Source organism: Tenrec ecaudatus (assembly GCF_050624435.1).
Source record: "Tenrec ecaudatus isolate mTenEca1 chromosome 6 unlocalized genomic scaffold, mTenEca1.hap1 SUPER_6_unloc_1, whole genome shotgun sequence".
In the NCBI taxonomy this organism is placed as follows: domain Eukaryota; kingdom Metazoa; phylum Chordata; class Mammalia; order Afrosoricida; family Tenrecidae; genus Tenrec; species Tenrec ecaudatus.
In genome coordinates, this window is record NW_027457605.1 from 197,794 (window position 1) to 211,893 (window position 14,100).

Genomic DNA, 14,100 nt, shown 5'->3' on the forward strand with positions numbered 1-14,100 from the left:
AGTCTCCTTGCTGCTTTCGTTCAAGGTCAGGGATTGTAGAGACATCCTCTGAATGCTGGCACAGGCCAGCATTCCAATAGATTTTATCCCACTCTCGGTGACATTGCTGTGACCTGGCAGTTTGTAATCTGTGGTGGTGGTGTTCATGGACCCCTTCAGGTTACCACACTCTCACAGTGCACACACTGGCACAGATTGGAGTCCGGAGCTCGTGGTCCTTCCTCTGCTTATGGACCCCGGCTGTGGAAGCTTTTGTAAAGACAAGAAAGTAGCTTATTATAATTATGCACTGTCGTCGCTGTCGCTTTATGTGCACCTCCGTCTAAGAGCTTCTGCACAGGCTGCATCCCTTTCAGTTTCTGTGTGTGTACAGGTTTGTGTGTGTGGACTTTAACCTTCTGGTCTGCCTCTTTTGAAAACTTTCCCCGATACTTATTATGCGGAGCCCTGGTGGTGGAGGGGTTCTGTGTTGGCTGTGACTCACAGAGTTACAGTCTCAGAGACTCACAGGGGCAGGTCCCCCGTGCTACTGGGTTACTGTGAGGAGTCATCCACTCGTTGACAGTGAGTCCATTTTATAACACACACAAAAGCTGGTGGGTTATTAGGGAAATTTAGCCATATCTTTGTTTTGTTTGTTCAGCTTACGGCACCTTTTAGTATTCTATCAGTTAGGGTTTGGAGTTGCAAGCCACAGAAGCAAATTCCAGCTGTATTATCCAGAACAAATTTAGTGCAGGGTTCAAAGGTAGCGCATTGGGTCAAAAGAAAGTCTAAATAGCTGGGCTTTGGAAATAGAGTAGTAACTAAAGGGTTCTGTGAAATACAGAGAGGCAGCCAGAGTCGAGCTACAGAACTCTCAGATCCAGTTGCTGACATGGCCCCCACCCAGCTCCTGTCACCAAGACAGGACATACATTTCAATGATCTTCCTTCCCTTCTTTGCTCTACTCCACGGGCATTCACAGACCTCGAAGGGAGCATGGGGTTGTCTGAGGACAGGGGGCACGCCCATCCTCTCTTACCAGAGAGAGTGGCAAGTGTGCCTGTAGTATTGTGTCCCTCTCCTTGCTCTCTTATAAAAGTCCGTATTGAATTATTGCCCCCATCGAAAAGTGCTGTTTAAATGTCAGAAAGCCAAACACTGACATATTTTGGTATCAATTGTTCAAGGCACATTTTATCGTGATAGAAAGAAATAATGTTTTAAACCTGTTTCAACCTTCCTGCCATACAGTCAGGAAAAAAAAATCAATGCCTGAATTTATTTATCATTTCTCAAACTAGTCGTGCAAGTAGATGACATCCTCATAGCAGAGTCACTGCGTGCAACATGGGGCCTGGTCTCACTGTAGAAAGCATTGTTCGTGGTGTGCTCATGAGCGAGTCTTCCCTTTTACTCATGAACTGAATTCTGACTTTGTTCAACGTCTCACCTTCACCTACTCTAGGCAGCCATATCCTGCTAAGGACTGGATTCTGCCTTTTGCAAGATCCAAATGGTACTGCTTAGTGCATCAGAAGCATGTTTTAGCTAGGTTGGTTAAATTATATACTAAATAATCCTAATATGTATAATTCATGACATCATAAAATTCTGATAAAGGAGAAATTTGAGGTATTGGCTGCAGGATCTGAAGCAAAGGTCTCTTGAGTCTTTAACATCTGATGGAAGGAACAATTCTGTCTCTGCCGACTGTGATATCTGAATCTTGTGCTTGGGCCTCAGCTGCTAAGAGCCCAAACTGGAGGAAAGATTCCACTAAGGGGGCTCAGTGAAGTGCTCCGGAGGGAGGGGCTGCACCTCTACTGTAATCTTCCTTTTCTTAGAGGACGGGACACGTTTTTATCACTTTGAAAGTCATCCTGGGGAAAAAAATAAAGAAAAGTCATCATAGGGTAAATTTTCGTTTTACTTTCAGCTAAACACATCTAAAGTACGTCATGCATCTTTGGTTTTTATTGAATGGTCCCTCTGTAACCTGAGGGATAGACTACTCATGCAGCTAATCTGCTGCCCTAACACGCGGAAAGACTCATTAATAAGAGAGTAAGCATTCCATAACTATTTGCATGTAAACCTTGAAAGATAATAGGCCTTTACTTCCTCAGCTCAACATTTTACTTTCCCTCTGGCCTTTCTTAGTCCCACTGGCTTTTATATATGAAACGTTATGAACTGTACTACTTGTTAGCCAAAAGTGGAAAACCAAAAATGGTATTATATTCAATCATTCAAAATCTTTTGATATGGAACTGCATATGTATTAATGTAAATTATATATAACAAATAAACACTGAGAAAAATGAGTTTGAGTATTTGAGCGAATCTGGTGTGAATAGTAAGGAGCACTGTTGGTGTGTGAGCTGCTAATCTCAAGGTCAGTTGTTCAAACCCAACAGCCACAGAAGAAAGATGAGCCTGTGCATGCCTGTCCAGATGTGGTTGGGAAAGCCTATACAGAGTTGCTATGAGTCAGAATGAACTCAGTGGCACTGGGTTTGGTTTTCTTGCTTTTATCAGTGTAATAAATCTTTTACTTCATTGCAAATTAGTAATAGAAAAGCATATTGACTAAGGAACCTCAGAAAACACACGCAGATTGAGCATTTATTGCGTACTATATTGGGAACACAGTTTGGTTAAACAGTGATAAGCCAAAACAACCAGGTCCTTACCTTACACAATAGAGCCCTGGTGGTATATTAGATCACTTATTGAACTGCTAAGTGCAAGGTCAATAGTTCAAAAGTACCAGCTGCTCTATATGATTTCTGCTCCTGTAAAGATTTATAACTTTAGACACCCAAAGGGGGCAATTCTACTTTGTGGTATACATCATAATCATTTGGATACCAGTACCATTTTGTTTTTGACCTTATGGCGAGAGGCGCTAGTCCTGCAGTGGGGAAGTGTTCTGTGCTAACCAAAAGCAAAGTAGTTTTAACCAAACATGGCAGATCTCTGTAAAACAAAAGAAGCAAAATTCTAGGAAATGCTACCGGAAGTGTGACTCCCTCCTACAGGACGACCATGCAGTGGAAACAGCTGGATGCCAATGGTTTGGGTGGGATTTACTTAGGGAGTTTTTAGATTATGTGGGCAGTTAAATTAATGAGCAGGCAATTGAAACACAGAGTAATATGTCTTCTGATAGGGTACAAGGTACTTGGCTCAGAATTAGAAAGGAGGCAGAAGTGGGCAAAGATTCTCAGGGAAAATGCATTAAAATTGAACCTTGACTATTAAAGTGAATTTGCACAGTAAAGGAGAAAGGTAAAGTTTGAGTGGAGAACTAGGAAATAGAGAAAATATTGTATTAGGCATCTTCAAATAAAGTAGCTAATCTGAGACTGGGCAACAAGTGCTAAGAGGCTTGAGGAAGTACAGCGGGGCTAGTCCATGAGGGAGCTCAAGGTGTAGTGTTTTCTGAGCACACCGTATTGGCTGGCTAGCACAGTGGTGTGTGGTAGGGTTGAAAGAGAGAAGAAGCAGTGGCAGGCGCTGTGTCCAGGTGAGAAGCTGTAATGTGTAGCGTGGCACCTTAGAGGAAGATTCAGGATATCAGAGCAGTAATGTGACGGGAAGGACAGGAAGGCGTGAAAGATGACTCTTTGGTTCATATTCATCATTGGGGAAAAGCCCTCAAGAAGAGACAGTTTGGGGGAGGAGAGTGAGTTTAGCTTTCTTTGAATATGACCCTTAATTATCTTTGGGGAATCTAGTGGATATTGGGCTGTAGACATATGTATGGGGTTTGGATATGGACCAGGGTCTGTGATTTCAAATTTCCTGATATCTTAAATGATTATATTACCTATCCCAATGTTATGTGAATTAAGTGAAGGAATATAAAGCAATTCAGTGTTAAGAGAGGCAAATGACATTATAGTTTTTTATGTGAAACATTCCTTAATTATTAGTGATGCTACCCTTTGGTTGGTTACGTAATTCAGTTTCCTATTCAGTAGCCTGAGCTTATTAAGAAGATTATTGTAGCTAATATCACCTCAATCACTATTGGTGGTGTAGTAGTTACGTGTGGGACTGTGATCCACATGGCTGGCAGTTCAAACCCACCAGCAGGTACATGGGAGGAAGACAGGGCTATCTACTCCCGCAAACAGTTACAGTTCAGAAACCCTCGGAGGGTCACTATGAGTCAGCATTGACTTGATGGCAGAGAGGTTTGGGTTATATAATATTGAACCTTCCTTTTAACTACATTTTAAAGTAGTTCACTTCACTTTTAACTACTATGCATGTTGGCTTTCCCATAGGTAGATATATCAGAATATGCTTTCGGTTAATCCCTTTTTAACTTGTAATCAGTTTATATTGCTAGATAGGTCTCATAAGTATATTCAACTAATCATCTTCATTATTTTCAACTTCTTTCATTTCTGAAATATCTAGTATAGACAGCCCATCACTGTTCTTACAGTGGATGTCAAAGCATTATACTTTATACATTTATATTGTAATGTCATATCTAATGTTGGATTTTCATATATGTGTCTATATTTATTAATAAATTTCTTATCCAATCATTGTCATATTCATTTACTGGTAGGTTAGAATAGAACTTAAAGTCGTTCGATGTAAACATGCACCAACCATTGGAATTGCTTTGGCTCTGTAATTTTTGGTCCAAGACTTTCACAGCTTCAGTCACAGGGACCTACTCAAATTGCATCTTGTTATTTACATTTTTTTCTCAACGACCTTTTGCCCATCACTGTTCCTCCATTCCCACGAAACCTTCCTGGTCTATACTAAGTGCATTATACAATTCATGGAAATAAAAGAATAAATAGATGATATGGTTTTTAATAGGCATGATCCTCACATTTTCTTTGTAATTCTCCAAAGACTAAGAATATATTTCCATATGTATATCGTTGTTGTATAAGAGAAAGGCTGGGATAACTAAAGAATATGTGTTTGGGGAGGAAAGACAGTTGAAATCTGAAGAATTCCAATGCCATGAATATTGAAGCTGATGGGATTCCAACAAAAACATACCATTTCTATCCTGAATATCCAGCCTGGCATATGAAGACCCCCTTCTTAATCCTGACTGATTGCCATTTCAGCTTGTTAGAAACAAATTGGAGCCTTATACAGAATTGGGAGAGTAAAAAAGACATTGAGCTAATGATCAAAATCAAGCTAAGATCCAACCGATCTCATGGTAGACTGACTGTAGATATTCTGATCCACCCCAAGGGGAAACCTGTATTCCTGCATCGGTCCTTTCCAGATCCGTCGGTGTCCCTTTGCTGCCTCTCTTTTATTATCCCAATACCTCTGCATAAACAGAACTCAACAATAATAGTTCTCATTTAAATAGATGTTTCACATACATTTATAAGTTTCAATGTCCATTGTTTTTCAGTGTATTCAAGAGATTCCCCCAAGATACACACACAAACAAATTAAAAGCAAAATTTCTAATAATTTTAACACCTAATCAGAAAATGATTTAAATCCTAGTCCCAGGGTTCAAATAGAGAGTGCTTCATATAGCTCTCCTACCCAAAGCTAAACTCCAGGTTCAGATTAGTTCTTTGGAGATCTAAATTCGCAGTAAAGTTGTCCAGAGCATCTTGATGAGAAATCTGTCATTGCTAAGTCAGTGTGGATGTTGCTTCTCCAGGCGTCTGATTAAGTGGGAGGTGCCATCTGAACATGTGAGTTGCCCACAAAAGCTCAATCTGTCACAGGTGCTACAATTTGTATTTCAGAAAATCTGCTTCTACAACTTTAATTATCTCCAAAGCATCCCACTTTACATAAAGTTCTCAATGGAGTCAGCATTTTCCCCCCAGTTTCAGAACTGGCATGTAAATTAAGCATTTGCCTGTTACCTCCAAGTTCTAGGGCTGAAAGGATCTCAAATGAGACACTTTGCTTAACATCATCTATGTTCTTCTCCTTCTCCCACTTCGACATCGGAAAACGAAGTGCCCAGTCGTCATAACTGAGGACGCATTCACCGCGATGCATCCATGCCTCCCAGAGAGGAGGAAGGCTTAAATTAGAAAGAGAGTGTGTAGGTTTAACTAATAGTTGGGAATTCCTAAATTAAAAACATATTAGACCAGGATAAAATTTCTTTTTAATAATACTTTTTCATCAAGTCAATGAAAAGCAATGTTTATCTCTGTGATAATAGGCACCTTCGCACTAGAAAGCCTGTGACAACAGTCCTCTTTGGGCAAAGTGATACCTCTTACCTGTTTGACTAACAGAAGGCCATTGGGACTCATTTACACTGGCTACGTAGACAAAAATCAGCCAGTCCCACTTGACCAAATCTTTCTTAGTTAGGCCTTCTGATAAGGGTCACACAAAACCACACATTGCTTTCATTTTATACTCTTCCATGGAATCTGAACTCGAAAGACATCCACCGCAGTAAAGATTTGTTATTGTCAGAGTTGTTCTTATCCCATGAAATATTTTTTTAGATTCCAGTCTAAAATCCTGATGGGCAAGGTTTCCCAAAATATTACACTGGGGAGGTAATTTAATTCAAAAAGCCAAGGTTGACATGATAAATGAAGGGATGTTTTTTGACCCCCCCAAATCTATAAATGATTCAACTCTCAAAAATAATTTTTAAAGATTAAAGTTATTTGATACTTAATTAGAAAATATGCTATTCTTAAGTTTTTTTGAATAGTTTAATTCTTATAAACCTTTATGAGTATTTCTCTTTGTATCAATATAAGCACAGCAAATAGAATTGTTTATTTGATTTGAGAAATGATTATATTAACTGGTAATTGCTTAGCAGTTAAATTGTAATTCAAATCTTATTTTCTTTGTAGGATTATTTAACCATTCATAAGTATGGCAACGCAGCCAGAAATGATCTCTGGAATGCCTTCTCAGAGGTAAAGTATAGGAAGAAAAAGAACCCAAACCATTGGTAACTTTTATTGACGCTGACAGTATGTTTTCATTTTGAGCTTTTATTTCCTTTGTCGCATATTATTTATAAATGTATAGTAATGAGCTATATAAAATGTACTAAAAATACAATGGGATTTAAATGTACTTAATGTTATTGATGCCTTTCATACTTTAAAAAGATAATAATTATGGAATACAATTTTAATATATTTGGGAAGTGAGTCATGCTAAAGTGAGAAATACTGCAAGTTTTTAAGGAAATATGTTTTCTTGTGTGCATGACAAATATTTAAATATACCAACTAGACACACTGGGGATATTTAATGATGCTGCATGTATTTACTTTACCAGTAAAATGTATTTTATTCTCCATTATGTAAAAAAAATTAATGCTAATGAAACTTCCATATATATATGCATGAAGCCTAACTTAAGGTGAGAAAATTAATTTTAGTAACACATTATATTAGCTTCACTGATCTTGAAATGTTTCATATTTAGGTAAATATTAAAGGTAAAAGTGAAAATGATTTAATATAATTATATGTATAATTCATGCTTATAAAGCTCATTTATCCAATTTGGGTTCTAAAGGCTTTGAAGAGGAATGGAAAATATGTAAATATACAAGAAGTCATGGATCAGTGGACGCTCCAGAAGGGCTATCCTGTTATCACCATCTTGGGAAATGCAACAGCCGAAAAGAGGGTAACCATTACCCAGCAACGCTTCATTTATAAGTGCTAAGACCAAAACCTTTGAACATCGAAACAGCAGGTACCACTGACTCTCTTTTAATTTAACATGAATATAGGAACTTTTCTTTTTGCCATTCACCTTTTAATTTTAATATTTTAAGATAATTTTGACAACATAATTCTGAAATATAAGTTAAGACTCTTTTTATTTCTTTATTTCCATATGGTATTTTTGATTCCTTTTACTGCCGATACCTTACATATTTTAACCCCTGATTGATGAGCACACTTATGGTATTTCATTGAAGACTATTTTAAATTATTCTAATCATTTTAAATGTGAGATATGATATTTTACTTTTTGTTATAATATTTTTTAATCATCTTTAAGAAAGTTAAGGTGTGTTGTGAATTGAATGGGATCAATCTAGAAAACCAAATCAAAAGTATTTAGATAATAAATATTATCCTAGTTAACAAAACTCAAAAACTAAATAAATACCTTAAGGTGATCTTAAGTAGAAGTGGCAATATGAAAATATATTCTCTTTCCCTCAAATGTGGTGTTTAAAACTATAGAAAACACACCTGAATTTTGATTTGCTATAAATTTAACATTGGGGAACCCATTTAATTACTTAAAATTCAGAATATAAACATTCTATCCAATTTTTCTAGTTTATTTTTACTACTTTGTTTCAGTAAAGACTGAGTCAATGTAAGAAAGTACACTTCAAATCAGGCAGTTTTTAAATTTATATATAGAATGCCCTGGTAAGGGATTGGAGGGGTGAAGGGAGGGCAAGTATAGAGATCAAAAGTAATAAGTAAATAGAAGTGCTCATATTAGTTTACTCATGCTGTGTCCTATCACCTTGGGAAATTAGGATGCTGGACTTCATCATCCATTATTATGTAGGATTGGTGGGGAATATTTTAAACTTACATGAATGGATAGCATCTCCAAGTTAGCTTGATGTGAATAAAAGTGTTAGGGAGATTCATGAACATTTTCTGGTGGCTGATATTGGAACTCCATTTAAGAAAACATGAAGTCTTCACTGTTGTATTGAGATAAATACTGGTACAGCAGCTATACTATACAATACGATACGATACTATAGTATACGATACGATACTATAGGTGTAGGAAGGAGCTGGGCTCCACAGCAGTTAGAATGGAAAGATTGGCCCTGGGTTCTCACCCAGCCATGCTGCCGGGGACAGACTTGCAGGTCTGCTGCCATACAGATGAAAACCCAATTCTGCGCCATCAGGTTGATGGCGACTCCTAGCCCCCCTAAACACAGGGTTGAACTAGCCTGGGAGTTTCTGAGACTGTAGCTGGGGCTGGGAGTAGGACCCCCTTCTTTCTCCAGCGGAAGAGCTGGAGGCTTCAAACTGCTGACTTTGCAGTTTGCTCTACTCTCGTCAAGATGGGGGCACATGGAGGTTAAAGGCTCAAGTAGAGAGAGGCCTTCACCAGGTATGAGGAGTTGCCTTTTGCAATTAAACTGCTCGAACACGCAGAATAACACTCCTCCCTTCACCCTGTCGGGATCTGCCTGTCACTGCTTCGTCCCCTTCTCTGGGTCTCCACAGCTGTCAAAGGCTGCCCTGATCACCCACCGTCTGGCCCCAGGCGAAACACGCTTCGGCATGGACCACGAAGTACACAAAAACGACTTGACTGTGGCGAAGCCAGATTGGGGCCATGCCTTTGAGAATGAACAGTCTGACACAGGCCTCCCCGATGCAGAAAAACAGAAAGGACACCCAGATGACAGAACAAATATTGAACAAAAATTCTCTGCCAGCCCATAACCTGCATCAGAGGTGTCAGCCAGGAGCCTGGCTCTTCACGGGGGAAAGTCTCTCAGCATGAGTAAGCAGTTTTAGCACAGAGCGCTTAGCTTCTGCTGGCATTATAAAACCACCTGGATGGTTCTGAATCTGAGAAATTGGTATATAAAAATGTTGAGGAAAATTAAAATCCCCTTGGTGGCGTAGTGTTAAAGTGCTCAGCCGCCAGCAAAGATGGCATGTCGAAGCTGCCAGCCACTCCCTGGCAGAAAGGGGGAGCAGTGTGCTCCCATTAAGACAGCAGACCGGGACAACCCTAAGGCAGTTGTACCCCGACCTGTTGGAGGACCATGCGTCAGAATCCATTTAATGGCAAACAGAGCAAAAAATATATATACATGACATTCTATTATTTAAAATAATTTTCCTAGTAGGACAGAATCCATCTCTAGATGAGAATTTACTATTCCCCACTTAGATTATTGCTTAATTTATATTAATGTTAAGTTAAAGCTTGAAAATCAAGTCTGTGTGCTCCTTGTACAAGCCTTCCGAGGTCTCTAGAAGAGACATTGCTGACGTGCTAAAATAAATGTTTCCCACGGCTCTCGACTTTTCAGCTACTGACTTGGATCGTTCATTGGAGGGGCAACTGGGAACTCACAGACAATATTTGAGATTAAAGGGTTTTATTTAAGGAAGTTTACAGGTTACATACAATCAAGGTGAAAAATACATAGGACATGGTTGTCCTGTCAGGAGAAGTCACCAAGTTCTCTTCCAGGTGATAACAAAGACCCAGCAAGCATGGCACTCCTGTGTAAGGTTCAGCCCAAAGCACTTAGCTCCAGCTCTGTGCATCAGCAAACCCAGTTAAGTGGCCAAAGGCCCCCCACTCTACAGGCCAGCCGTAGGTCCCAAAGCACCCAGCTTTACTGATCATGACTTTCGCTTTGCCATGACTGTTCTGTGGGACAATTATCATTACCTCTTACCTGGAACATTTTAAATGTGTAATGTAATTATTTTTCCATATGTAATAAATGTACATCCTAGCTGTTAAGTAGAGGAAGAATGAATCTTTGCTATTTCTAACAATTGCATATATTTAGTAATGTGTTTAAGTGCATAAAATCCTTGGTAGGACTTTGGTACACAGGAAGTTGTGAATTTTCGTAGTTTGTTTTTCCTTCATTTCATTATAAATTTAATACATTTCACTGTTAACTAATACCACCTGAAGCATGGGGCACCTCCTGGGAGTCTTGGGCGACAGGGCATTCTGTGTGTCCGCACACTCACCCTTTCCTTATGGGCCCCGCCTGCAGCAGTCTCCGGAGGGTTTCCCTGTGTGCATCAATGCTTCGTGAATGTTAGTAGCAACTCCTGGGTGTGATTTTTCTCATTCCACTTTTTAAAACGTACCAATTCTTTTCCATGTTAGTACAATCAGAATTCTTAAGAACTACTGAAGAAAGGGATATATTTTTTGAAAATTTTCTATTGTTACTTAAAATATGATATCCATATGATCAGTTAAACAGAAACAACAAGAACATAATCTAACTACACACATTAATTTTTTCTAATCACTTTTTAAAATATTACATACTACTAGAGTCTTAGACTTATTTAGAGGGTCTTTAGATGTTTTTAGTCGTATATATTGTTTGCTTTTTAATTAATATCTGTTTGGCTTCACAATTTAGATCGTCAATTCAATGTGGAAGATATACACCTATAAAGTCTTGTTCATAAAGTTAGTCTATGTCTTACAGAGAAATTGATTTGGTCTTTCATTTTACTTATACTCCACCCAGTTCCTTTCGGTCTAATTACAGAGAGTAATTAATTGAATGTCTCCAATATCTATTGTTTGCAAGTACACACAAAAAATAAACTTGTGTTTTAAATTGAAAATTAGATCCAGCATTTAGATTAGATCCAGGTACTATTGCCTCTTAACTTATTTTTCCAATTAACCAAAATAGATTAATTATCTTTGGTGAGGGATGCTGTTTAAAAAATAATAAAATAATCTGGCTGTGATGTTCCCACGGTGTGTCCATTGTCATATATTTATCACATGTTTTTCATTGCATGCGTCGAGGCCTCTCTTAAGGAACATAAATTGTTTTGTTCACTAACTTCTATCCAAAGAACCAGGTTAGGCAACAATAAATTGGTTCTTTCATGATGGATTATGTGGAGTCAATTACAGTGTAACAGGGTACCTTCACATGGTTGGCACTCAGAAATGTTTCTCTGATTAAGTTCAGCTTATCATTTAAAATTCAGAATGTCAAGGATGGCCTTTTGACTTTTGACTTTGGGGATAGCAGTTGTTATGACATAATGAATTTTCCTCTTTTCCATCTGACATATTACTCTTGATGAATTCCCATGTATTAATTGTGAGTGTGAGAAATGAACTCTGTGACACGTAAAACAATTATGTGTCGAGGGACCGATTCAGCACTGCTCTTCCCAAATCTCCAGAAAGACGCCCATTTTATGATCAGTCACTCGGCGTCTCCACTGGTTCTCAGTTCTTCAGTCGCTCTCCAGTTATGAAGCTGACACAGTATAGCTTCTTATATCACAAACAAAATATATGACTTTAATACTCATTGCTCGCTTGTTGTGAAGTCTTGCCAATGACACAATGATAAAAGCAAACTAAAACAACAAGACAGGCCCACGTCAGCAAGTCCATTCTGACTCGTCATGACCCTGCATAGGGTTACTGACCCTGTAAACGTGTACAGTTGCTGATTGCCCCACTTTCCTCCCGTGGGACAGTTCTTAGCTTTGAACTTCCAGCTGTTTAGCAATAGCACAATGATTAGTTGAAGGAATCAGGTTATATTTCAAGAAAATAAAATATAATGCTTGAACGCAATGTAAAATCATCTATCATTAACTGGTTAGCCTTTCAGATTAAATAGATACTTTATGTAAACATATAGGCCTTGATTTTTATTACTATAAAAGGCAAACCTTATCAAATGTTTCTCTTTTATAACTCTGACCCACATTTGAACATTAAGTATCGGTGGTGCTTGGCCAATCCATTTGGAAATTTCATTTAAATCAGCAGGACATTAGGTGTGCCCTGTCGGGTGCATTGTGTTTATATGGATTTTAGGGGGATCTTGTCAGTCTTGTTTTATTCTCTTTGCCTGAATCACCTTATGTGTGCCATATTAACCTTATGGAAATATAATAAAATATCTCTCTGAACAGTTATAAAATAAATAAGGAGAAATTGGTGAAATGTGAATACATAAAATCACTAGTGTTTAATATTAAAACAATAGAAATGAATTATTTTAAGATTCAAATCAATATATACTGTAGTATTTAGCCACTTTTAACTCCTAATGCACACATTTTGGGTTTTTTTGGCAAAGTATATTATTAGGAGATCTCTTCTACATTGACAGAAAACTTCTGAGTGCACAGTCTTCTTGGTGAGATAGAAACAATGAATTAGAATCTACTTTGATGTCTGAGTGCTTTTTTTATTGTTGTTTTTGGTAGCTTCCCTAAAAAGCATTAATAAAAATCCCTCTGAAGATGCATGTTTTTCAAATGAACACCAATTTGTATTTTTAAAGCTACTCTTCTATTTTGCAGCTACCTGTGGCAGATTCCATTAACCATTGTGGTAGGAAATAGAAGCCATGTGTCTTCAGAAGCAATTATTTGGGTGTCTAACAAATCAGGTAAGATATATATTCTCCCCTGTGGACAATTGGTTTCAGATAATTGTTCAGCAACTTAACCTCTGGTTTCTGGGGTTATAAAAATGTGCATAAAGACAAACTAGAAAGAGAAGATGGAAGAATGATAATCACCTCTACAAGATAAGAAAGCATAAGAGGATCTCTTCGGTATAATTTCTGACTCATCCACTTTCACCCTGCCTATATAATTCTTGTTTATTCGTTCCTTTCATGGTGAAGAGAAAACATTTAAATGCTTTTGTAGATCTCATCGTAGCTGTTTTAAACTGTATAATTTCATAATCACACATTTAATTAAAATGTAAGCAGAACTCCCATTAGAGCAGTGTCTCACAAACTGAAACTGAGGCAACAGTTTTAATCCCATTCCACTGTCTTTCTTTGCATTTTCAGACTATCTCTTTTAGAGACCAGAGAAGCAATATCCTTCATGGGATTAGATAATTATAATTATTGGATTTGAAGGGAGAGGATTAGAGTTGTCCTCAAAGTGCACCCTTTGGGGGTCAAACCTCAAGGTGCAGGGAGAAGAGCCAGTTCATTGTCTTTCTACCCACAGACCCAGTGCTATCAAATAGATTCCAACTCCCAGCAGTCCTCGGACACGGGAGCACTGCCCCGTAGGGTGTCCCAGGCTGTACCTGCACGCACAGGACACCGGTGTCCTCTTTCACCCCCAGAGGAGCTGTGAGACTGAACCAGGGACACTTAGTTAGCAGCTGTTGCTCTTTGACCCCAGCACCACCAGGGCTCCTTATTGTCTGTGTAAATGGCGCCAAACAGGAGAGGGGCCTATTTGCAATCACTCACAGAAGAGTACTTGAGTCCCTTCTAAGTCCTTCATGGACAGCAGGGTCCACATGAGGGTTCCTTTTGCTCCGCTTCCCAGCGAGTTGGAGAAAAGGCGATGATCATCTTCTATTAACA

The 14,100-nt window shown here is 38.5% G+C and overlaps 1 protein-coding gene across 6 annotated transcripts in view; it reads left to right on the top strand.

The window, feature by feature from the left end:
* Positions 1–14,100, top strand: part of LOC142435892 (thyrotropin-releasing hormone-degrading ectoenzyme-like) — a 373,691-nt gene that overhangs the window by 151,108 nt on the left and 208,483 nt on the right. For all 6 annotated transcript variants that reach the window (XR_012781655.1, XR_012781654.1, XM_075539940.1 and 3 more), the window contains 3 exons: positions 6,838–6,903; positions 7,518–7,700; positions 13,064–13,152. Coding sequence is in view for 4 of the 6 variants with exons in the window: in XM_075539940.1 (XP_075396055.1) it covers positions 6,838–6,903; positions 7,518–7,670 (219 nt within the window). In the remaining 2 variants the exon portion in view is untranslated. The remainder of the gene's footprint in view (positions 1–6,837; positions 6,904–7,517; positions 7,701–13,063; positions 13,153–14,100) is intronic.